The 26,779-nt window shown below is 37.1% G+C and overlaps 1 protein-coding gene across 2 annotated transcripts in view; it reads left to right on the plus strand.

Annotated features, from left to right (window-relative positions):
* Positions 1 to 25,605, plus strand: part of LOC309618593 (leucine-rich repeat-containing protein 37A-like) — a 39,956-nt gene extending 14,351 nt beyond the window's left edge. Inside the window, exons 9-12 of one of the 2 annotated variants that reach the window (XM_082372570.1) lie at positions 7,362 to 7,442; positions 13,451 to 13,522; positions 14,068 to 14,142; positions 24,463 to 25,605. In XM_082372570.1, the coding sequence (XP_082228696.1) occupies positions 7,362 to 7,442; positions 13,451 to 13,522; positions 14,068 to 14,142; positions 24,463 to 24,493 (259 nt within the window). In that variant the 3' untranslated portion in view covers positions 24,494 to 25,605. The remainder of the gene's footprint in view (positions 1 to 7,361; positions 7,443 to 13,450; positions 13,523 to 14,067; positions 14,143 to 24,462) is intronic. The other variant, XR_014238533.1, reaches the window with a different exon arrangement.
* The last annotated feature ends 1,174 nt before the right edge of the window (positions 25,606 to 26,779 follow it).

Consider the following 26,779-nt stretch of genomic DNA (forward strand, 5'->3'; position numbering starts at 1 on the left):
TAGCTTTTTTTCATGTACCATCATTTCCTGTGACGTTTGTATATCATTTACGGTATATACATACAGTTTTGTCATGTGATATGGGGAGGTAGAGTTTTTTCCTACCTTTGAAGGTATGAAAAGGGTTACCATAAATGTCGTTGGGCATATTGATTTGGTTTTTTTCTTTTTGGATCATTTCCATGGAAATATGAAACCACTACTTAGAGGTGAGAAAACAATCAATCTTAGCACCATCTGTTGACCATTCCCCCTAACATGTATTCTGACAATCACTGCGATTCCTTCTAACATGGTGAATTTCAAATTGAGGTCAGGGTCTTTGAAGCATGCTCAGGGCTCCAAGAGTTCTTTGTGGGAATTGAAGTCTTTTGTGTTTTTGTTTTAGTGATCTTTTAAAAATGTGTGTGACTATATTCTGTATAATATGAACCACCTTAATAACTGAGTTGCAGAGTTTCCAGGTAGTAATATTTTAATTCTCATAAGCTATGAGTAAAGAATTAATTTATGAGCTGGAATTAAGCTATGAGATGGAATTAATATAAACATGTGACCAAGAGACACTGTGAGTGAAAAGCAGAAGGTTTTAAATGCAGAACTCAGTGGAAATAGTTTCACAAGGCAACGTAGCCTGTGCTCAGATCCCCAAGGCTCCTGAAGGATGTACCACTGTTAATATTACCTGCAAGGAAGGGGATTCTTCCAGGCACGAGAAACCTACCTCTGACGTCTTATAGAGTTTCTTCTGTACTGGCTCTCTCTACTACTCCCTCACTCCACTCTTGGGATACTGGCTATGTGCCTTCCTGCTTATCAGCTATAAGAAACAGGTGCAAAACACCACCCCCTCCTCCCCGCAGCATGTTCCTAGTCTTTATCGTGAGACCAGCGGAAGCAAAGGGCTTAACATTCCTCTGGCAGACCCAGGCGTCAGGCTTGACTGTGAATCGTTCCTGCTCCCTTCATTTTGTGTTCTGGAGAAGTCATTGGCTGGATCTCTCAGTTTCCTAATTTATTCTTTAACTGTCATTTCGGCTTCTCATATACCGAGATTTTTTATTATTGCTAACACTTTTCATTCGTATATTCTTGAGTTGATTAATGGATGCACTATCTGTTTACATCTGTCTGAGGGTAATAACTGTGCTATCCTAAGGTCCTCTTGTGCTTTGTTAACTCTGATTCATTGGCTATAAGCTCTTATGTTTGTTTTTGTTTTCTGTCCTTAATGGAGTTGGCTTTCTCACATTGTTTGGTCCTTTCTGAGTGTAATTCATCTTTGTAGTTGAGATTCTACTGCGTTTGTTTCCCAGCTTTAGGGGAGAAGTGAAATGAGCTGTTGGGGCTTATTACTCCCAGTGGGTTCCCCTGAGAATAAGGCAGAGGTGGAAGGTGACTTCTGGAGGCTAGTCAGGGAGTGCATACCTTTCTTCCAGGGTTCTGGGACCTTGCCCCCTTTCTAACACCAATTGCTCCTGCCTAGAGGAAGACACCTTTTGCTGCCTGGATCAAGGAGGAAAGATGTGGGGTTGATGTGTGCTGTAGGCTGCTCCTACCACACTATTCCAACTGATCACCCTGTAGGTAGCTCCAGGACGTTTCTGGTAGGGGAGCATTTGTGGAGCTGCTCCCACACCTTGAGCTAAGGTTGTGATTCTTAAGTTATATCTTTTCAATCATTCTTAGGGATTTTGGTGGAAGTTGAAGGGGTGGAGACTTGACATGTTTCAATCGGCCAACTTGAAATAGCACAACTTCTTAGGAAACAATTTTGTATCCCTATTACATCCTAGACAAACTCAGGCAAATATGTATCAGGATACAAATACAAGAATGTTCAAAGCAGTATTGTTTTCAATAAATAAAAACTAGAATAATCTCAGTATACACCAACAGTTGAACGAATAAAGTGTGGTATAATCCTACTTAGAAGTCATACACTTCATCAGAAACATAATGCAAGCCACATAAGTAATCTTAAATTATCTGGTAGCCACTTAAAAACAAAAGTAAAATGAAACAGATGAAATAAATGTTAATATCTTTTACTTAACCCTTATATACAAAATATTATCATTTTAACATGTAATCATTATATACATTATTAATAAGATATTCTACTTTTTTTCATACTAAGTATTTAAAAATATCCAAAGTATTATCATATCTACATGTAATCAATATAAAAATTAATGAGAGAATCTACATTTTTTTCCCATACTAACTCTTTGAAATCACAATTTGGTTGCTAAATTTTATTACAAATACTTGATTGGTATTGAGATTTCATAAAATTTACAGTCAAAAATGTAGTATCACATATGCAAATTGTTGCTAACATAAACATTTTCCAATAATTACATTGAGTATCACTTTTTTAAATTTTAATTTTAAAATAATTGAAATTAATTAAATTAGAAATTCAACTCAGTCACATTAGCCACATTCAAATACTCAGAAGCCTCATGTAGTTGGATATGCAACACTACATACTACAAGCAAAAATAAAATAATTTTACAAAATAATGTTGAATAAAAGAAGCAATGTAGAAAATAATACATATAATATGATTCCACTTATATAAAGTTCAAGAAGAAGCAAGACTAAACTGTGTTTTTTATGGCTGATAGAGAAAAGGCAAAACTACATTTAAAAAGCAAGGAAATTATTATTAAAGTCAGGATAGTGGTTCCCTCTAGGAAGTCAGAGAGAGGGTTGTGATTGGAAAAGGGCACACGGGGTCTTCTGGGATGCTGGCAGGATTCTTTCCTGACATCAATGGTATTACGCGGGGGTCTGTTTTGTAATTATTAAACAGTTGAACAGTTGTTCAATTGGATTATTGAACAGTTATGTATATTTTATGCACATTTTAGTTTTCAAAAAAATTTTAATGGGGGAAAAAATCAGACGGCTTCATTTGCCCTGATACCGTTCTCTGTGGGACTTCCCAATAAGGTTTGGGGAAAGAGAGGAGGGAAGGGCAGCTCTGCAACGTTGGTGCCACCCAGAGCTGGGTTCTAACAGAGACTTCGTGATCTAGAGAGTAGGCATTAACTATATGATTTGGTGGGAAGAGTGTGTGGGGCGTGGGTGTGTGTGTGTGTGTGTGTGTGTGTGCGCGTGCACGTGCACATGCGTGATGGAGAGAGATGGACACAAAGGAGGACGTGAAAAGAAGGTTTAAATGAAAACAGAGCAGAAATCACCATCCCTAAATTAAATAAGAATTAGGTTGTTTAGGTGGCACCATTACCCAGCTTTCCTCCACATATAGGAGTTAGTCCTATGTAGTATATAGTTGTAGTTATTTTGCAGTTTGATCCAGAAATAACCTTTTCATTTTCAGAATTCTCAGTGAAAATTATTTGACTGAATTACATAAGTACTCCTTTGAAGGCTTGCTATCCCGCTGATATTTGTAAGTTAATCATATTTATTTATGAGTTCTTATCTATAAAGTAGATTATCTATAAAGTAATTAAGGGGTTCAAGTTAGATAATCTCTTCAGTTTCTTCTAGCAATAAAATTCTACAATTCTTTAAGTCTGTGTAGGGCCCCAGCCCATCACTCGCACTAAATATCTCCTATTCATTTTTAATTTTTTCATTATATAGACAAGGTATAGATAGAAAAATACACTTTAGTTGTAGAGGAAAAGTGGTAATGAGGTCTGAGCAATTATAGACTCCCATATGAACCTTGTTATATAAGTGTTCATATACTCTCCATCTGTATTTATATTTTGTTTATGACCTATGGATCAAATCTGTCCCACAGTCTGTTTTTATACAGCCCATAAGTTAAAAGTGATTTTTAAAGGGCTGTAAATGAGAAGAAAAAGAAACAAAGAAAAATGTGTGACAGAGACTGTATGTGGCCTGCAAAGCCTAAAATATTGACTTATCTGGCCTTTACAGAAAAGATTTGAAAAAGTTGGTTTAGTGTAATGAGAGGAATTAAAGTTAACCTCAAATTGTCCCCTACAGGACAAGAAAATATAGAACACTTACATTAATATGAATGCCATTAACTCATAACTTTGATAATTTAATCTAAATTAAATGAACATTTAAATATTAAATATTTAAGCAGATGAATTATGTAAACAGTATTGTCAAGGGACTTCCCTGGTGGTCTAGTAGTTAAGACTTTGGCTTCCAATGCAGGGGGTGTGAGTTCGATCCCTGGTCAGGGAGCTAATATTCCACATGCCTCATGGCCAAAAAACCAAAACATTAAAAAAAAAAAGCAATATTGTAACAAATTCAATAAAGACTTTCAAAATGGTCCACATCCAAAAAAAAATCTTAAAAATAAAATCAGTGTTGTCAAGAACACATTAAGTTACCAAAAGAACAAACTGTTGTTAAGGATTTCGATGCAGGAATTGTGATACCAATATTAAGAATGTTTAAGATGATGGTTAAGTGGTATATTTAGAAATGTTTACAGTAAATAAGCATATCAGAAATGCCCCTAACAAAAATCTCTGCAGCCTTTTTTTTTCTGTTTTTTGTTTGTTTGTTTGTTTTGTTTTTTGAGCCACGCCACACGACTTGCAGGATCTTAGTTCCCTGACCAGGGATTGAACCCAGGTCCCCAGCAGTGGAAGCGCCGAGTCCTAACCCCTGGGCCGCCAGGGAATTCCCTCTCCAGCTTCTTTATCAAAGAGGAAATGCTTGCCTAGTATTTCTTTTTATTTAGGGATAAGGAGGTAACTGTGTTTTTTCCTATAAAAGCTCAGTTTTTGTCCTTTGTCCATGGCATCCAAAGCTGTGTATGTCATTAATCCTTATTAAGCCAATTAATGATCCTCTTTAGCAAATAGATTCTTCTTGCAAATATAAAAGGCTTAAGGGAAATGGGTATAAAGAGCCTCACATGACCCTAAAAATAGTTTTTTTAATTATCAAACCTTCCAAGCCTTAAGGGGCAATCACCTTTATATTAGGCTCTTCTCTGCCGTCTGGGCTCCAAACCTTACAAACACAGTTTGAAGAAAAGCAAATCAGATAACTGCACAGTGGAATAGGCCCTTCATTACTTCTACTTTGAAATACTTTATAATCTGATTATTTTATGTTAGCATAAGTATTCTCATTCTTTAAAAAAAAAATGCCAATCAATTAAAAAGCGAAAACAGAATATGCTATTCAGCACTACGCCTAGTGTTGTAAACACGAGGATGGGTAAGACAGGACTCCTTTTAGCAACTCATGATCTCACAGGGAAAATAAACATATAAGCTCAAACCATAATGACAAAGTGCTGTGGAGGCACCATGAAGTAATAAAACTACATTTCTTTTAAAACAGTCATTTCCTCCTTCTATCCACTCCCCAGCTATTTGTTGATTTTATAAATATTTGAGTTTGCTTTATGTCCACGCGTTGGCTTTAAACATGATAGACGATGCACATAAGCAGGATCTTGTCCATACTTTGAAGGAGTTTATGCTCAGAGGAAATGGGTTGCAAAAACAGCTATATTTAAAGAAAGAAATGAATATTGGCAAAGAGAGTTTTAAGTTGGTATTGGAGCACAAAAGAGGGAAAAAAGACTTCAAATTGGATCAGGGAAGATGTTACTAGAGCAATGCTGTTTAAACGGAACCTCGAAGGGCCATTGGGTATTAGTAACAGACACCTTGGGAAGAATAAGCTTGCAAAAGGAAAGTGGGAGAAAGGCAAAACACAGGAAAAATACTCTGAGTACCTGTAGAGTACAAGTGGGAAGAGTAGGAGATTAGAGCCAGATCATCCAGGGCTTTGGAGGCCAAGCCAAGGATAACATGCCAAGCTAACATGTTACCACAGCAGTGCTTTAGGACAAGCTTTAGCCTGCAACAGAACCAACCACTTGGAGGGCTTGTGAAAACACAAGCTCCACCCCCATAGTTACTGATTCAAGAGGTCCAGAGTAGGGCTGAGTATTTGTATCTTCAATAAGTTCACAAGTGATGCTGGTATTTGAGAACCACTCCCGGAGAATGGCTTAGAAAGGGAGAGGGTAGAGATGCAAACACCAGTCAGAAGACAGTTAAACCCATCCCGGTGAAATGAGAGACTAAGCTGGAATCAATGGAAATAAGATAGTCAGCTATAGTCAAGAGTAGGTATTTTCGAATAAAAGTCAATATGATAGAAAGTGTAATACTGAATTAAAGTTACATATTAATGAGAGAAGTAACTTCCTTTCAAGTTGTGTGAAAGGGTATCTTTTATTTCTTCTGGTAATGAATTGACCTAGAAAATCAGAACTCTACTGGGAAGTGTGTAAATATAAGAATATTCCTTTTAATATTAGAAATTATAATGATATATAGAGATAAAAACTTTGAGCTCATAATCTAGAATTTGATGAGACCACGAAAGGTGGAATCTAATCAATGCTTCTGCTCTCAGGAAAGATTACCTCCAAAATCTATCAAGATCTATTGTTTTATATTTAATTTATGAAGATCCTGAAGGTGAGACTCTTAAGAGAGGTGAAGGCAGGGTTAGGGGCTCTGGAAGGTTCAAATAATAATTCCTAAGGTTTGGAGTTTAGACCAAAGCTTCTTATTTATTATTATCATTCTAAAGTCTACTAGTTATTCCTACTAATTAGATATCTAATAGCTAATTGAGGTAATATTTTACTTTTCCTAGAGATTTATCCTGCAATAAAATACAGTCTATCGAAAGATGTACATTTGAACCACTACCTTTTTTGCAGGTTATGTAAGTTACAAGTATAACTTCATTATATTTGGAATTTTTGTAAAGCTTAATTTTTTATAAAATTAATTTGTTACTCATTTTGAAATATGATTAAAATTACTACTAAAATTTTGTAGCAAATCCTTTTTGTCTCTAGCAAAGATTAGTGTGAGAATTATTACACAGATCAGAGTGAATCATTATAGAGCAGTGGTTCTCAACCAGGGTGATTTTGCACACAGGTGACATTTGGTAGTGTCTGGAGACATTTTTGCTTGTCAGAACTGTATATGCTACTGGCATCTAGTGGACAGAGGCCAGAGATGCTACTAAACATCCAACAGTGTACAGGAGAGCCTCCCACAGCAAAGAATTATCCAGCCCAAAATGTCAATAGTGCTGCCTTTCTAGAGAAATAAAGATCACTTAACACAAGTATTTAATGAGCATTTACTATTTTGTATCTAATGCACCACATATATAATCATGAAAGTATAAATCATAATATCTTCCACAGTGAGATTTCTTTAGTGTATGGAGGGAGTAGTGTTGTTATGTTTCATCATATATAAATTAGAATTATTGCCAAAGGATAAATGTTCTGAAAGAATATATATTTTTCTTCTTCTTTTGCTTGTGTCTTTTTTTGTAGAAATCTTGGTTGCAATTTACTCACAGAACTGAGCTTTGGAACTTTTCAGGCCTGGCATGGAATGCAGTTTTTACACAAGTTGTAAGTGAAATAGAAGATGAATACATGTAAAAAACTGTGTGTAAAAGCATCATGCAGTTCTTGGTTAGCTGGGTGTAAGTAAGCCCAGTATGAATTCTGGAAAGTATGTCTTGAGAGCCATTTATTTTTTTTCAAATGAGGAAACTAAGGTACAAAGAGGCCAAGAGACTTGTTTAACTCATATATATGAAACGCTCTGCTTTCCATAGTACTGATCTTTGGCATGGGCAATAAAAGGCACCAAGCAAAAACACTCAAATTAGCATTGTCATGGAATCCCACTGATGCCTCTCCAATATGCGAATGGTCCATGAAGTTCCACTTTTGAATTTCACTTTGATTCCTGCTCATGTGCAAAGTTCCTAACTGCTTAAAATGTATGCAACACAGAGCTACAAAGAACTAAGTTTAGCACCAAATTCTTCAGCGAGCAAAAGGTGTGGGTGCTTCCCCAAGCATTATTAGCTCTTTTAAATGGTAAAGCAGAAAGAATTCCTGAACACCCACCACAGGGCTCTCCCCAGCCACCCAGAACATTATTTTTCAAAAAGCATATATCTCTGAAGTGAATTATCTGTGGCCAATAGGAAGCTTTGAGGTATGGAAAAAGACATTGTTTGTGTTCAGCTATAGTGTGAGAAAATACATTGCTGTAGCCTAAATCAATATACTTTCTTTGCTGACTACTCTTCAGTAAGAAGTGTGGGTTTTACACCCCTTCAGCTCAAAAATTCTGTGATTTCTCATGACACAAGGAAATGATAGTGGGTACGTTCAATGGCCCGAAGGCGATTTTGGACTCAAGGTAAAGAGCTCTTCTACACCTGGCTTTGGAAAACACTCTCTTACCTGTCTTGTGGTTCAGAAATCCAGTTTCACACAGTTCATTTTGGGTTAATGAAGGTGTTGAGGCTGTGTCTGGAGCTGGATTAGCAATTCCTGCAGATGCCTATCTTTAGCGGCCTCCTTCCTTTCCTTTGTTAGTTTGCTGATGCCTACCTTGGGGAGAGAGCACCGAGGGTCAGTTTTTCTTTTGCCAGCACACCTGAGAGCAGGCTCATGAGGTCCCTTCACCAGGAGGTTTTAGTAGCGTCAATACAACGTCTTAAACTCACCTCGTTTCCTAAACATCCTATAACACCAAGAGTTCCTTATAAGAATCAGAGTTTCACTATAGTTATGTAGGCAACACAGGAAAATACACTGTGGAAATAAATAAATAAATAAATAAATAAATAAATCACAGTTTAAAAATTAATGAATTCATTCAAAAACATTCACTGAGTGCCATGCCCACTGTGTGTCAGCACTGTACTAAGTGCTGGGGATACAAAGACGCATAGGGCAGGGACTTTGTCCCCAAGAAGCTTTCATACTGGAAGGAGAAAGATGGATGTTGATTGGAAAACATATATGAGAGCCATTGTAGCATATGTGCAGCAGGGTAACAAGGTAAGGAGGGGGATGATGAAGTAGAAAATGGGTGGTCGGTTAGAAAAGATTTGTAATGGAAGAGGCACCAACTTGTTCCTTTTGAATTTGTGTTCCTCTTAAATGACAGAAAAAAATAGTGAAAGAATCAAAACTATCTGGTGTTGGAAATAAATTAGTACTTTACTCCTAAAACTCATTCACAGTTACTTTCAAAAGATTGTCACAGTATAGTAAGTCGTTGTTTTGGGCTAAGTCTTTCTAATATACAAAGCTAATTTGCTTCAGGAAACATTTGCCATGGTGAGATACAAACTTTAGTGCATCTCTTTGCAAAGGCAAGCCACCAAGGGAAGATGCCACCCTCGAGTTAAGTCATTTTACTACCTATAATGACATATTACTGGGGTGTTTATAAGTTGCCTGCATTAAATAAGTTTGGCAAAGGGCCCCAGCTGAGGTGGGTTTATCATGAATTCAATGACGCTTAGGCTTCAGTGCTTCTCACTTGCATAGATCCCTTCCAAGGTCTTGAGAGGGGTCCTAGCGATATTTGTATTCATAACTTTGCATGTTTTTATTAGATAGGATTTCCCAAAGTAGATGAGGTTCAGGCCCCACAAAACCTTGATTCATCACCGGGTTTCAGGTAATTATAAGTCAGTAGGTTTCTTGAATGAAGCCTCTATGTTATTGACAAACATCAGGTGAAGTAGTTAGCAGTGTGGTAGTCTATTTTAAATCCGAAATCTACTTCAAAGATGAGCCAAGAGCTTATTAATTAATAAAGTAACACTTTTTGAATGGTGGTAGTAATCATATCTCTTTCAGATAAAATCAGGAATGAAATATATTATGGAAAACCAGCAGTGGTTGATAATCCTAAATGTTAAGTCTACTATTTTTTCTGACTTTAAAGTGTTTCTCCTTCATTCACCTATGCAGGTCCAGACTGATGGCTTATTTTTAAAAATTCTTTTAGTCACTTCATTGGTTCTAACAATACAAGCTCCATGATTTTAGAAACTGAAGGACTCTGCAATGTAGAAAGGCTATATAACTTAACCAGACAGAAGACATTCACATGCTGGCTTGTCTGTGGTACATCAATATTGTACCAAGAACATAAGCACTAAGAGAGAATAAGAGGAAAATCAAAGCCTTATCCCTATTGAATTATTTACCCCATTGTTGAGAATATCAATGAGGTAGGTGTGGCCACACCATGAAGGCAAATTGAGCTGCGGTCACAGAGCCGCTCTAATGCTCCCCCAGTCAACTAGCATTGGTTTCCTTTAGATAGCTATGTACACACAAAAGCTTACACACTTCAGGGTGTTGACATCACTTTTTGCTGTGTACTAGAATCCCGGCATCTTCTCAGATTTAGAAAGGCATAAACGCTAAAACCAAAAAAATTTGTGTCTGTCCTTTGGGGTGATTTCGGGTGGCTGTTTTATTTGTGATAGTTCAAAATTTTGAGATTGTCACACCTAGCAACTACTATACTTTTCTTCTCCCAACTGCATCTTATTCTTCCCACCTGTAGTATTTTCTCCCATTCTATATGTTTTTTCACTTTCTTGATAGTGTCCTTTGAAGCACAAACTTTTTCATTTTTATAAAATCCAATTCATCTATTTTTCCTTTGGTTGTTTGTGCTTCTGGTATCATATCTAAGAAACTGTTGTCTAATGCAAGGTCATAAAGATTTACTCCTGTGTTTTCTTCTAAGAGTTTTATAGGCTTAGCTCTTACATTTGGATATTTGATCCATTTGGAGTTAATTTTCATATATGGTGTGAAGTGTAGGAGTCCAGCTTCATTATTTTGTGTGTGGATGTACAGTTGTCCCAGCATCATCTGAAAAGACTGTTCTTTCCACATTGAATTGTTTTGGCGCCCTTGTTGAACATCAATAGACCATAAATATGAGGGTTTATTTCTATACTGTCAGTTCTGTTCCATTGATTTACATATCTGTTCTTAGTCCAGTACCACACTGTGATTGCAGTCGCTTTGAACTGAGTTTTGAAACCAGGATGTGTGAGTCCTCCCACTTTGTTCTTTACCAACATTGTTTTGGTTATTCTGTTTCCTTGAATTGCCATATGAATTTTAGAATTAGCTTGGCAATTTCTGGAAAGAAGTCAGCTGGGATTTTGATAGGAATTGCAATGGAACCATAGGTCGATTTGGGAAGTAGTGAAATTTTAGTAAGATTATCTTCCAGTCCATGAATCCAGCATGTCTTTCTATTTATTTAGATCTGCTTCAATTTCTTTCAACACTTTTGTACTTTTCAGTGTGAATCTTGCACCTACTTTGTTAAATTTTTCCCTAAGTATTTTATTTGTTTTGATGCGGTTACACATGGAATTGTTTTCTTAATTTCATTTTTGGATTACTCATTGCTGGTGTGTAGAAATAATATTGATCTTATATCCTACAACCTTGCTGAACTCATTTATTAATGCTAACAGTTATTTTCCTAGATTCCCAGGAATATGTCTTGTGGTCTTCCAGTTTCCCAGGAATACATTGGAACATTTCAAAGTCTCTGTGGACATCTCATTCCTCAGCTTTTCTTTTTAAGCTTTTCGGTTGGGCTGTTTTTTGCCCCAAACTGTTATCCATTGCCTCATGCAACCGCCATGTTAAAATATTTGCTTGAAAATGTTTTCCAAAAATGCCACCTGAGGAGAGAGGCTTTTCTCACTGGACAGCTCTCAGTCAGATCAAAGGCAAGCCTTTCAAGTGAGGTCTTCCAGGGGACCACCAGACATGTAAAACAATGACAGTTCTTTGGGAATGCGGCTTTGAAGGACCTCCCAGTCCATGCTGCTCCTCCTGGTACCAGGGATGTGGGCTGTTTTTCAAGGCTACCACTGGCATGGAGAGCAAAGGTCAAGGACAAGTTAAAGCAACACAGATCTCATTGTTCTTACAGAAATTAATTTGTTTTCCTTGAATAAATTGCTCCCCAATTTCCTGCAAGCCTGTTGGTTAAATTTCCAGAGTTCAGAAAAAGTTGATTCTGACCGTTTTTGCCAGTTTTGATGTTTTTGTTGTTATTGTTTTTGTTTTTTCTATGGAGGGATGAATTTTCAGATGTCCTTCCTCCATCATTTTTACTGATTTTCCTGCAATATTTTTTAGAATCTCTAAAGTCTCAATGACCATAGGCTAATTAAATATTTATCATGGGAGATGATTAAGGAAAAATAATTAAAAAGATAAATAAATAAATAAATAAATAAATAAATAAATAAATAAATAAATAAAAAGAGAAAATATAATTCTCATAGAGGCTTTCCCAGATGGGTAGATGAAGTTTGAAAAGGTATTTCTATATTTAGTGCTCTCAAAATTAAGGTTAAAGTAACAGATGTGTTAAACCACCCCCCCTTCTTTTTTTCATTCAGGTTAAACACAGGCTTTAGAGTCAGAACGGAGTTCAAATTCCAGCTCTGCTTCTTACTAGCTTGATGACTTAGGGCAAGTTATGTAACTTCTCTGTGCGTCAGTTTCCTCATGTGTACAATGGGGTAATATATCTATCACATAAGGTTACTGTGAGGATTAAATGTTAAATGCTGATCACAGATGCCTGGCAACCCAAAAGATATTAGTTTTGATAATTATCTTTATAATATTCTGCAAAAATACGCTAATAATTCTTGAGTAGAGTTAACCTAAAGTCAGATATTCTTTTCTTTCTTCCAGTTTCTTTTGGGTTTTTTTTTCCCCCTTATTTGTTTTAAAGAACTAAGAAAAAAAAAATAAAGAAAGAACTAAGAAGAAAATCTATTCCAGCATTTTGGAATAAAATTTTGTTCCCCAAAATTAATTTATTTTATTGATATATAAACAAAATGTTATTTATTTATTCAGCAAACATTTATTAAATACCAGTAAATATTAGGCACTATGTCAGGCACAGGAATAATAATGACAATAAAGTGTGGTCCCTGCTCTCAAGTTCCTGGCAATCTAGGAGACTGACAAGTAAACAGGTGATTACATACACAGTAACAAAGGCTAAGATACAAGAATACACATGGGACTACGTGATGGGAATGTGGCTTTCACCAATTCCTATTGGATTTATCTCTTCTTCTTTGGCTCCAGAACCAAGGAATTAGCCCTATTTTTGTCTTTAACTGGGTAGTTTAAATCATGAAATTTTAAAAAATTTGTAGAGATGAAAGTAAAACACCTTGAATTATGGAGGACACTAGAAATAGTACTTTTTTTTACAGAGCAAGGGCTTCCTACCAGCATAGTCACTTCTAGGGTTTTTAACCTGAAAAGTTCTTTGGCATATTTTTTCTTTGCTAGCCACTTTTTTTCTAGTTTTTTGTTTGTTTGTTTGTTTCTCTTCTCCACTTTAAAATCTAGAGACCTGGGTAGTTCCCAATGAAAGAGTGTTTTACAGATGCTAAGGGTGATTTATAGGTAAAGACAGAAAATGATTTTTTTTTAACCTTCAAGTTCCATACCAAAAAAAAATGAATATAAGCTTTCATGGAAGTAATTGAAAATGCAGATAATTTAAATTCCATTCCATTTTTCAGAATTCTCAATCATAATCCTTTGACAACAGTTGAAGATTCTTATCTTTTTAAATTGCCAGCATTAAAATATTTGTAAGTATTGCAACAGTTTCATGACTCATGAGATAATTTCTGCTCTTTTTTACTTTCGTCAAAGATTGAGTACTTTGGCTAAAAAGTCATAATTTAGAGTTTAACTGGGTTATTGAAAATAAGAGTTATTGGCAAAGAAAAGGATTAAGAAAGAATATATATGGGTAAGACAGCCAGCAGAGAATGAGTACAGTGTTGAAGAACACATATAGATATGGAACATGTAGATGCATGTAGGAATATTATTTATCCCAGAGAGCAAAAAGGAATAAGGGGTACATTATTTTTTTAAAAAAGAGTGATCAAAAGAGGTAGATGCAATTGAAAATGAGAAGTTAGGATAATAAAAAATGATTGTACCGTTCAGCACCAAGGCCATTAATTTGATGATGCAAATTTAAATTTCTTCGGTAAGAGCTCTTTGGAATTATCATGTATGGCAAGTAAGAAGCCAGAATTGAAGTAATCACATGTTACGTATCTTTTTAAGTTTAGAATTTTTGTCTTTGGGTTTTATATCATGCATGTTTGGGCTTCTCCTTCAGAGAGATGGGAACAACACAAGTGTCACTTAAAACAATTGAAAGCATCCTCATGATGACCCTTGAATTGGAAAAACTGTAAGTTGATTTTTCTTACATTTGTTTTCACACAATTGTTTTTTTAGGTTTGTTTTATTATTTTCTTAAGTCAGGTTTATTAATGTATAATTTTCATTTAACAAAATTCACTATTTTTAAATATACAGTGTGATGTGTTTTGACAAACGTATAGTTCTGTAGCCACCACCACATTTGAGGTAAAGAAAACTCCTGCACTCCCAAAAGACCCCTCATGTCCCTTTGTAGTCAATCCATCCTCCTCCCACTACCAGCCCCTGGCAACCACCAATCTGATTTTTGTCCGTATAATGTTGCCTTTTCCAGAATATCTTATAAATGAAATCATGTGGCATGTAGCCTTTTGTTTTTGGCTTCTTTCACTTAGCCAGTCTCTTTGGAGATTCATCTGTTTTGTTGCACCTGTCAGTAGTTCATTCCTTTTTATTGCTGAGTAGTATTCTAGTTGTGTGGATACACAGTTTGTTTACGCATTCATCATTTGATGAACATTTGAGTTGTTTCTAGTTTTTTGGCTATTATGAACAAAGCCTCTGAAAACACTCACATGTGTGTGTGAACATATGTTTTGTGCGAGCATATGTTTTCATTTCTTTGGGGTAAAATACCTAAGGGTGGGATTGCTTCATCATATGCTAAGTGCATATTTAACTTTTTAAGAAACTGCTAAACTGTTTTCTAAAGTGCCTGTGCCATTTTGCTTTCCCACTATCAGTCTATGAGAGTTGCAGTGGCTCCACATCTTCACCTGATCTTTATATTTGTTTTTTAAAAACTTTTAACCTTTCTAGTAGGTGTGTAGTTGCATCTCGTGGTTTTTGCCACATTTTGCATTTCTGTAATAGCTGATGATGTTGAGTGTCTATTCATGTGCAAATATCTTTTTAAATGAAGTGTCTGTTCAAATCCATTTTTTAATTGGATATTTATATTGAGTTTTAAGAGTGCTTTATATAAAAAGCAATGGAGAAAGTCTTTTCTCCCAGATATGTGTTTAGTAAATATCTTCTCCCAGATTGTGACTTATCTTCATTGTATTAAAGTGTCTCTGAAGACTAGAAGTTTTAAATTTTTGATGAACTCTAATTCAGCAATTTTTTTTCATATTTATTTAATTTATTTGTTTGGTTGTGCTGGGTCTTAGTTGCAGCAGATGGGCTCCTTAGCTGCGGCTCATGGGCTTCTTAGTTGTGGCATGTGAACTGTTAGTTGCGGCATGCATGTGGGATCTAGTTCCCTGACCAGGGATCGAACCCAGGCCCCCTGCATTGGGAACTCGGAGTCTTAACCACCAGGGAAGTCCCTTAGCAATTTTTCTTAGATGGTTTGTGCTTTTTTGTGTCTTATCTAAGAAATCTTTGTGTGAGACCCCATTGTCTAACCCAAAATCACAAAGATTTTCTCCTTTGTTTTCTTCCAGAAGTTGTATAGTTACATTTAGGTCTATGATTCATTTTGAGTTAACTTTCATATATGTTGTGAGGGAAGGATCAAGTTTCATTTTTTTGCAGTTTAAAAAACTGTTTCTCTAGGACCGTACTGTGACAGTTTATTACACAACTTACTGCACCTTAAATTGTGCCATCCGCCCTCCAATATGGCAAGCTAATAGAAACTTTCTGTTATGCCAAGGCTAGCTGAGGGGATTGCATGAGATTAGTAGGTGGAAAGGGCCCTGCGTTTAGCAGTCTGTTCCAACCGTCTTTGTCAGGTCAGCTGACAAATGACTGTCTTCACCACGCCGTCACATCTGTTGGTCACTGCTCTAGCCTCATCTTCCTCAGCCTTCCACAGCATCTGCCACAATTGTGATCCCTCTCTTGTCAGCTAGATGCCCTCCTCTCTGGATATTAAAAATTATTTCCCTATGTAACTACAATACTGTTAACACACAGTATTGAATAAAGTAAATACTTAACACAATAATATTACCCAGTAAAGAGTTGCTATTCAAATTTCCCCAATTGTCTCTCTCATATAATATCATTTCTTTTAACAGCTTTTTGAGGTATAATTGACATACAGTAATCTGTGTTCACACACACACATTCATACACACCATGAAGACATCATCAAAATCAAAATGTCCATCACCTCAGAAAGTTTCTTAATGTCTCTTTGTAATTCTTCCTTCCCATCGTTCCTTGCCCTTCCCAATCGCCATGCAACCATTGATCTGCTTTCTGTTTGTATTTTCTAGAATTTTATGTAAATGGAATCATACAGTGTATACTTTTTTCTAACTGGCTTCCTACTCAGCATGATTATTTTAATCTTCATCCATATTGTTGTATATATCAGTAATTCATTTCTGTTTATTGCTGAATTCCATTATATGGATGTACCACAATTTATCTGTTCACCATTGATGGACATTTGAGTTGTTTCAGTCTTTGTCTATTACAGATAAAGTTGCTATGAATATTTGTGTACAAGTCTTTGTATGGATGTATACTTCCATTTCTCTTGAGTAAATACCTGCAAGTAGAATGGCTGGATCATTGGTAAGTGTATGTTAAAGTTTTTAAAAAATACATATTTTCCATAGTGTTTTGATCATTTTACATCTCTACCAGCAGTGTATGAGAGTTGCATTTTCTTCACGTTGTAGCCAACACGTGCTATGCTCAGTATTTTTAATTTTAGATAGTTTAATAGGTGTGTAGTTGTATCTCACTGTAGCATCCCTAATGATTAATCATGTCAAACATCTTTTCATATGCTTATTTTCCATCTGTATATCTTTGAATCTTTTATCTATATTTTTCTGGAGTTTTGAGAGTTCTTTATATATTCTGGAAATTAGTCCTTTATCCAATATGTAAGTTGCTAAGTATTTTCTCCCATTCTGTGACTCATCTTTTCATTCTCTCAGGAGTGTCTTTTGCAGGGCAGAAATTCTTAATTTTGATGGTGTCTAATTTATCTATTTTTTTCTTTTATGGATTATGCTTTTGGTGTTGTATCTACGAAATCTTGCCTAACTCAAGGTCATACAATTTTTCACCTGTTTTGTTCTAGAAGTTTCATAGTTTTATGTTTTTTAGTTTTATGTTTTACATTTAGATCTTTAAACCAATTTGAGTTCATTTCTGTATATGGTTTGGATGGAAGTTCTTTTTTTTTTTTTTTTTTTGCACCTGGATATTCAATTGTTCCAGCATCATTTGTTGAAAAGACTACCGTTTCTCCACTTAAATGCCTTTGAACCTGAAAGTCAGTTGTCCACATCTCTCTACTTCTGAACTTTCTGTTCTGTTCCTTTGATCTTTTTGTCTATCTTTACACTACTATCACAATGTCTTGAAAGTGTAGCTTCATAAGCCTTGAAATCAGTTACTGTTAGTTCTTCAACTTTGTTCTTTTTCAAAGTTGTTTTAGTTATTCTAAATTTTATTTCCATATGAATTTTAGAATTAGCTTGTCAATTTCTATAGAAAAGCCTACTGGGATTTTGATCTATAAATCAATTTGGGGAGAATTGATGTCTTAACAATATTGAATCTTCTGATCCATGAATACATTATATCTCTCCAGTTATTTAGGTCTTCCTTAATTTCCCCCCAGCAATATTTTACAGTTTTCCGTGTGCAAGTCTTTTACATCTTTTGTCAGATTTATTCTAAGTATTTTATGTTTGATTCTATTATAGGTAGTATTTTAAAACTTTGATCTCTGCTTGTTTGTTGAGATAAATTAATCTTTTTGTATGTTGATCTTGTACCCTGCAAACTTGATAAACTCATTTGTTAGTTCCAGTAGCATTTTTGTAGATTCTATCAGGTTTTCTACATAATCATGTTATCTGCAAATATAGTTTTACTTCTTCCTTTCCATTCTGAATATCTCTTTTCTTTTTGTTGCCCTATTGCACTGGCTAGAACCTTCAGTGCAGTGTCAAATAGAAGTAATGAGAGCAGACATCCTTGCCTTTGTCCTGATCCTGGAGAGAAAGTATTTTGTCCTTCACCATTAAATATGATGTTAGGTTTTTTGTCGAAGTCATTTATCAAGTTGAGGAAGTCTCCTTCCATTCCTAGTCTACTGAGGGCTGTTTTTCTCTTTAATCAGGAATGGACGTTAGATTTTTTCATTCTTTTCCTGCATCTATTGCAATGATGATGTGATTTTTCTCTTCTTTTCTTTTCTTAATTTGTTTATTTATTTTTGGCTGCATTGGGTCTTCATTGCTGCATGCAGGCTTTCTCTAGCTGTGGCGAGCAGGGACTACTCTTCGTTGCAGTATGCAGGCTTCTCATTGTGGTGGCTTCTCTTGTTGCAGAGCACGGGCTCTAGGTGCATGGGTTTCACTAGTTGTGGCACATGGGCTCAGTAGTTGTGGCTCACGGGCTCTAGAGTGCAGGCTCAGTAGTTGTGGCGCATGGGCTTAGTTGCTCTGTGGCATGTGGGATCTTTCCGGACCAGGGCTCAAACCCATGTCCCCTGCACTGGCAGGTAGATTCTTAACCACTGCCCCACCAGAGATGTCCTGATTTTTCTTGTTTAGTGTACTAAGTTGGGTAAATTGATTTTCAAATATTAAACCAACCTTTCCTTCTTGAGATAAACCCCACTTGGTCATGATGTATCATCTTTTTATATATTATTGGATTTGATATGCTAACATTTTGTTAAGAATTTTTGCCTCTGTGTTCATGAGAGATATTGGTCTATAGTTTTCTTGTAATGTCATTGTCTAATCTTGATACGGTGAAAGTTGGCCTTATAAATAAGTTGGGAAGTATTCCCTTCTCTTCAACTTTCTGGTAGAGTTTGTGTAGAATTGGCATTATTTTATTCCTTAAGTGTTCGGTAGAATTTCTCAGTTAAGCCACCTGGACTTGGAGCTTTCTTTGTTGGAAGGATTTAAACTGCACATCCAATTTCCTTAATATCTTTATTCTTGAATAAACTTTAGTAGTGCATGTCTTTCAAGGAATTTGTCCATTTCATCTTGAATTTATTGGTATAAAGTTTTCTATAATATTCTCTTACTATCCTTTTAATATCTATAGTATTTTTCTGTTCTCCATTTTATTCCTTTCTACTTTGATCTTTATTGTGTTCTTTCTTCTCTTACTCTGTGATTAATTTGCTCTCGTTTTTCCAGTTTAAGGTGGAAGTTGAGGAAGCTGAGTACAGCGTTAGCAATATCCCACATGTTGACATATTATGTTTTCAGTTTCAGTGAGTTGAAAATAGTTTCTGATTTCGCTTTTGATTTCTTCTTTGACCACAAAGTTACTCAGAAGTGTGTTGTTTAGTTTCCAAATATTTGGAGATTTTTCGGATATGTTAATTTCTAATTTAATTCCATTGTGGTCAGAGACATATATTGAATGACTAAAATCCTTTAAAAAAATTTTTAAGCTTTTTTTTAAAATTTATTTTTGCTGCGTTGGGTCTTTGTTGCTTCGTGTGGGCTTTCTCTAGTTGCGGCGAGCAGGTGCTACTCTTCGTTGCGCTACACTGGCTTCTCATTGGATGGCTTCTCTCGTTGCAGAGCACAGGCTCTAGGTGCGTGGGCTTAAGTAGTTGTGGCACACAGGCTCTAGAGTGCAGGCTCAGTAGTTGTGGCGTACAGGCTTAGTTGCTCTGTGGCATGTGGGATCTTCCCAGACGAGGGATCGAACCTGTGTCCCCTGCATTGGCAGGAAGATTCTTAACCACTGAACCACCAGGGAAGTCCCAATTCCAGTATTCTTAATCTTTTGTGTAGATCCATATTCCAATCTGGTGTCATTTTCCTTCTGCTTAAAAATACTTCTTTTAACATTTCTTATAGTGAAAGTCTGCTAGTAATGAATTCTTTCAGCTTTTGTATGTCTGAGATAGTCTTTATTTTGCTTTTGTTTTGACAGATCTGGGTATAGAATTCTAGCTTGATAGAATTCAATTCACTACTTTAAAGATGTTATTCTACTGAGTTCTCGTTTACATTGTTTCCAACAAGAATTCTGCTGTCATTGTTATCTTTGTTCCTCTGTATGTAGTGTATAGTTTTTTCCTCTGGCTGCTTTTAAGTTTTTCTCTTTATTGCTGGTTTTGAGCAATTTGATTATTTTTTGTGCCTTGGTGTAGTTTTGTCCATGTTTCTTATGCTTAAAGTTCATTGATCTTCTTGACTTTGTGGGTTTATAGTGTTTACCAATTTGGAAAAGTGTTGGCTATTATTTCTTCAAATTTTTGTATTTCTCCTCTCCTTCATGGACTCTAAGTACACATGTATTAGGACACTTGAAGTTGTTGCACGACTCACTGATGCTCTATTCATTTTTGTTGTTGTTTTGTTTTGTTACTCTTTTTGTTTCATTTTGGATAGTTTCTATTACTATGCCTTAATGTTCACTGACCCTATCTTCTGCAGTGTCTAATCTGCCATTAACCTCATTCAGTGTCTTTTTCATTTAGACATTGTTTTTAATCTCTAGAAGCGCAATTTGGGTCTGTTTTACATTTTCCATGCCTATACTTAACATTTTCAGTGTTTATTCTGGGTTTTTTAACATATGAAATACAGTTGTAATAACTTTCCTTCATGTATAATAACTTTTTAAATGTTCTTTTCTGCCAATTCTAACATCTGTATAGATTATGGGTTAGTTTTGATTGATTGCCTTTTCTCCTCAGTATGGGTCATATTTTCCTACTTCTTTGCATGCTTGGCAATTTTTCATATGATCCCAGATATTGTGAGTTTTAGTTTATTGTGTGCTATATATATTTATATTCCTGTAAAATGCTTGGGCTTTGTTTTGGGTGAAATTAAGTTACTCAGAACAATTTTATTCTTTTAGGTCTAGCTTTTAAGATTCGTTGGGTAGGAGTCCAAGTAGCCTTTAGTCTGGAGCTCATTATTTGCAACTACTGAGACAAGTCCTTTCTGAGTATCATGAGGTTTTGCAGTCTGACTTGTAGGAACAGGTACTATTCCTACAACCCTGTGTGATATCCAGTTATTCTTATTATTAATCCTTTCATGTGGTTCTTTTCCTGGCATCAAGGAATTCCTCACACAAATGTACTGACCAATACTTTGTTGAATTCTCAAGAGATCCCTCTGCATATGTCCAGAGTTCTTTGTCTGTGCACTTCTTTTCTCTCTGATACTCTGCTTTGTGAACTCTAGTTACCTTGGTCTTCCCAGACTCTCAGCTCCATTTCCTCAGTCAGGGAGTCCACCAGTCTCTGTCTGGACTTCTTTTCCCTGTACCATGACCTGGAAACTCTCTCAGAGAAGTAAGGTAGGGCAATTAGAGGGATCACTTCATTTATTTCCCATCTCCTGGGGATCACTGAACTTTATTGCCTGAGGTCCAGTTTCTTGAAAACTGTTGTTTCATATGTTCTGCCTGACATTTTCATTGTTTCAGGTGGGAAGTCAAATTGGACCTTGTTACTTCATCTTGGCCAGAAGCCAATAACATATTTTAAGTCTGTTTTGTTTTGATACAGGGCCCAGTTAAAGATTAGGCATTGCATGTCATGTCTTTGTTTCCTTTAATCTAGAATATTTCCCTACTATTTTTTTTTTGTTCTTTTATGACATTGGCATTTTTGAAGCGTCTAAGCCAGTTGTCTTGTAAATTGCCCCACAATCTGGATTTGTCTGTTTCCTCATTAGATTCAAAGTAAACATTTTGGGAAAGAATACTATATAGGTGACATAGTCTTTATACTTCAGCACTTCAGGTGGCCCAGTGCTAAGTTTGATCACTTGACTAAGGTGGTATGTTGCATATCTCTCCATTGTAAAGTTATTTTTCCCCTTGGTAATTGATAAATAATATGTGGGGTGATACTTTGGGATCAGTGAAGATCCTACTTTCAAACAACTCTTCACCCAACTGTGCATCAGTGACAATCCTTGTCTGAATCAATTATTACATTGATAGTTGCAAAATGACACTTTCCTAATTCTATCATTCCTTTTGCATTTATTAGGTGACATTATTCTATAAAGAAGAGCTCCCCCACTTTTCATTTTGAGTATCATAAGGAACTCATGTGCTTTTTAAAAAATTAACTATGTTATACCTTATTATAATGATAATGTCTGCGCACGCACGTCTGCGCATGCGCTGTTTACAAACGGAAGCCTGAGGGGCGGTGCCAGTTTGGTGGGAGTGGGACGAGGGCGGTGCTCGGACCTCTCCCTCGCCCCTCCCACTCCAGGCTTGTCTCTGCCTCTAGTTCCCCTTCCGCAACTCCCGCGCCCAGAAGTCTTGTAGTTTACCGCTTCTATTCAAGTGTATTTTTAGCATAGAGTCCAAAGTGTGAGTTTACTGGATCGAATGGTGCAGACATCTAAAGCAGCTGGCTTCTTCTTCAAACTCCCAGAGAAGACTAGAGTACTAAGTAATGAGCACCAACTATCCACTGAACTTTAAAAATTTAGATTTCCCGCCTCTGTGTGAGAAATGACCACCAAAGATGCAATCCTTCGACTTGAGTGTTTTCATGAGTCTTAAATATGCAAATCAAGGTAGAACTCATGAAAGCCATCAACAGTCTAGTGTGAAACTCTTAAAAAGCTGGTTTCTAGCCCATTTTCCTAAAGTACCCCCAAATCACTGAGCACATTTCTCCATCCCCACCACGACTTTCTCCACCTCAATATATCAGACCCTTAGCCCCACCCATTACCTACTTCTGAGCTCTTTTACTTCAAAAATTGTTGACTTTGGAGGAATTACTTGGATCTTGATACTGTTTCAAACCAATAACTATAGATTTATTATCCATATCGTTATCCATTGCATTCATTGTATGTATCCATTTATTCATTGTATCCATTATCTGTGTATGGAGAAGATCCATAATCTTCTCCAGAGCGATTAGGAACACCTCATGAACAATATTTACAGATTTATCATCCTTTTTCTAGTACCTAGCACACTCATACTCCATTAGGTACTCAAGTATACTTGGGATTAATCCGTTGCGGAGCACGGGCTCTAGGCAAGCGGGCTTCAGTAGTTGCAGCATGAGCGCTCAGTAGCTGTGGCTCGCAGACTCTAGAGCACAGGCTCACTAGTTGTGGCACACAGCCTTAGTTGCTCTGCGACATGTGGGATCTTCCTGGACCAGGGCTCGAACCCATGTCCCCTGCATGGGCAGGCGGATTCTTAACTACTGCGCCACCAGGGAAGTCTGGAAGGCGGATTCTTTACCACTGGACCATCAGGGAAGTCCCAGGATGAGCCTTTTAAAGAAGCATCCCAGAGAGGTTTGAGTGTAGAGGTCCACAGACCATATTTTGAGAAATGGTATTTCCCTATGGACACCTTTCCTCTGGCAGCTCTTTTGAATGGCAGCTATGTTCTCTCCGATGCTGCACTGCCTGCAGTCTACCCAGCTTTCATTCCAGTGAGAACATTCCAGAGACCAACTAAGGATCAACTCCAGGTGTTTCTCCAGTCACCTCTGGGGCTGACTGCATGTCACCAGCAACCAGTACCTCACCTGCTGCCCAACTACAGTGACACCTTCCAGATTTGTGACTCAGCTAGCTCTCCACCATGTTATTCTATGTGGACACCACCCCACTTTTACAAAGCCTTGGACACCCATAAGCCTATAAAAAAAAAAAAGAAGTAGGGCTCCAGGACTTCTCCAAGTATAGGTGGTGCCTCCTCACCATACCTGTATACGGATGCATGTTGGATAGTGTTGGTTGACACCCATTTCTACCCCCTTCTCTGCAGGTGCTAGAGGCCTGGGAACCATATTTCACAGATCCCCTCGACAGCAGGGTTCTGCCAATAAAATGTACTTGTGTGAAATTTGGAAGGTGGAAAGCAGATGGAAATCATTTTTTTCTCCTCTGCAGCACACTCCATATTCCCCATCTAGTCACCACCCTTGGGGCTTTGGGGCTGCAATGACCTCATCAGTGGTTTCCCAAAGTTTCCTGACTTCTGAGTGGCAGCAGCAGTTTTGAGTCTATGGAAAGCAGCTGTGGTAAAGTAACCTGAAGGCTAGTGCTACAATGTCCCCCATCCCCAACTTTCACCACCATTGGCCCCCTCAATGATAAGCACCAACTGTTTGGATATAATCTTTCTCTCTTTCTGGCTTTTTTTTTTTGGCTTGAAATATCTAGAGTGCTTTCTATTTTCTTGTCTATGGTAGTTTTAAAATATGTCCGCAAATTCTTTGACTCTTCTTTCTTCAAAAGGTGGAGTCTAAATCCCCTCCTCTTGAATGGGAGCTGGAACGAGTGACTGACTTCTAACCATGCTATGTGGCAGAAGTGGTGTTATGTGCCTTCTGAGGCCAGGCCATAAGAGGAATAACCTCTGTCTCTCTCTTGGACAGCTCCCTCTGGAGGAAGCCAGCCATCATGTAGTGAGGACATTCAATCAAGTAGCAGGTGGACAGGCCCATGCAGGGAGGAAAGGAGGCCTCCCTCTAACAACCAGCACCACCCTGGCAGCCAGGTAAGGGAGTGAACCACCTTGGAAGTGGACCCTGCAGCCTCAGCCCAGCCATCAGATGACTGCAGCCCTGGCCGATATCTTGAGGACCTCGTGAGAGACCCAGAGCCAGAACTGCCCAAGCTATTCCCCTAAAGGCTTGACTCAGAAATTGTGAGGAATAAATGTTTATTGTTGTTTTCAGCCACTATTTTGGTATGATCTGTTACATACCACCAGATAATCAATACACTGATTCAGGGGTTGAACCAGACAGACTTGAGACTCTCAGTATTTTAAACTGGCATATTAATGAATGATGCCCTTGTAACGGTTGGGGACTTCGGTCATGGGCTCCAAGTCGTTTCCTCTACCACAATACTTTTTTTTTTTTCAATAAGTATACCACAGCTCTAATACTGTTGGACTTTATTTTTAAAAGATGTAAATGACTAATCCTATCCCAGGGTTTCATTTGGGAACACAGTTTCTTTTTTTTTTTTTCCTTTTTTTTTTTTCTCACACACACGCTGTATTTTATTTTTACAAGAGATAAATAGACTGACACCAAGCATTGTACATGGATGACCACAACAAAAGCAACAATGATTGCAATTACGAAACATGAAACACACTCATACTATGTCATAATATTGACATTCAGTCCAGTAATCTTCCACTGTAACAGCTCGTTTACTTTGCAGTGAAAATTGATTTGTATATTCTTTGCCTCTGAGTCCTTGTGGGATTTTTGTTTTGTTTTGTTTTTTTTAAATTCAAACAGAAAGTCACAAAAATTATACTCATCCTCATCAGTTCACTCAGTGCCATGTAATTTTTTTTTTCCATCTTGACCTTTTGTTAGCACTTTTATGAGTTCATCAGTTTTTCATTAGAGTTCTGAAAATGCTTATTCATTCAGTTCAGCAGTACAGTCAGTTACCAGAAACCTGTACTTGTCAGAGTCTTTTCCATGAATTTCTTGAAGATGAAACCCTTCTATAGGAACATATTTGCAAAAGCATCAGAGTACACCCAGAACTGTCTGTAAATGACAAAAGACTTAAAAATGACCACGGTTGAAGAATTGATGAAAGTTCATAATAATGCAGTTGACAAGAAAATTAGTTATTTCTGAGATATACATTTTAAAATAATAACTAGGATTATGACTTATAACATGATACCAGAACATATAAGATTTTTAGAAATTTCATGTAATGTCTGAAACATTTGTATTAACATATTTCCATACAAATAACCCAATGAAAGTTTAGTATTAGTTGTTTTGTTTGTTTGTTTGTTTATACTGCAGGTTCTTAGTCATCAATTTTATACACATCAGTGTATACATTTCAATCCCAATCGCCCAATTCAGCACACCACCATCCCCACCCCACCGCAGTTTTCCCCCCTTGGTGTCCATATCTCTGTTCTCTACATCTATGTCTCAACTTCTGCCCTGCAAACCGGCTCATCTGTACCATTTTTCTAGGTTCCACATCTACCACAATACTTACCATACCAACAACCCACAGATTTTCCTGGGCACGAAATTCCTCAACCCCCTACTGTGCAAATATACAGTAGGGTTTTATTGTTCAGGGCGGGGGGTACTTATAAGCAGAACAATAACAGGGTGCACTCAATCCCTCAAGCTTTCAGAGAAGGGGATTAGACCAGACTTAGCTGGATTGTGTGGCCCATGACCAGAGTTCCCGTAGAGGAGGAGCCAGCCTGGAGTGCGTCACAGTTACAGGGATGGTGAGGCAGGGAACGTCTATACTACTAACAGTGGCAACTGCTTGGTGACAGAAATGGTTGCAGTAGGAGGGGGAGCCTATTTGTTCCATTGAGCTCGCTGGTACCTGCTGAGCTAGCTTTTTACTGAGCTACTGAAAGGGGAAAGGAATGAGTGCCCAGGACTATCCGAATTATTTCTCATCACCTTCTGGATTCCCAACACCTCACTGATCTCCATTCCCAGGTTACATTTGGACCTTATCATCATCTGGAATTTGTCATAAAAAATCTTAAATGTACAATCTTTCATTCTCTGAACATAAGCTCTTGTCCTTCCGGTTCTCACTCATGTGTATCCAGCGTACATGCTCTTCAGTTGCATCAAAACCCCTGGTCTGGTGCCCCATTTTCTCCCAGTTCCTACTTGGTCTAAACACCCAAGTTGACCTCTCGGCCTCTCTACTTTTAGGCCACCA

This window comes from Balaenoptera borealis (assembly GCF_965194805.1).
Source record: "Balaenoptera borealis genome assembly, chromosome: 20".
Classification (NCBI taxonomy): Eukaryota; Metazoa; Chordata; class Mammalia; order Artiodactyla; family Balaenopteridae; genus Balaenoptera; species Balaenoptera borealis.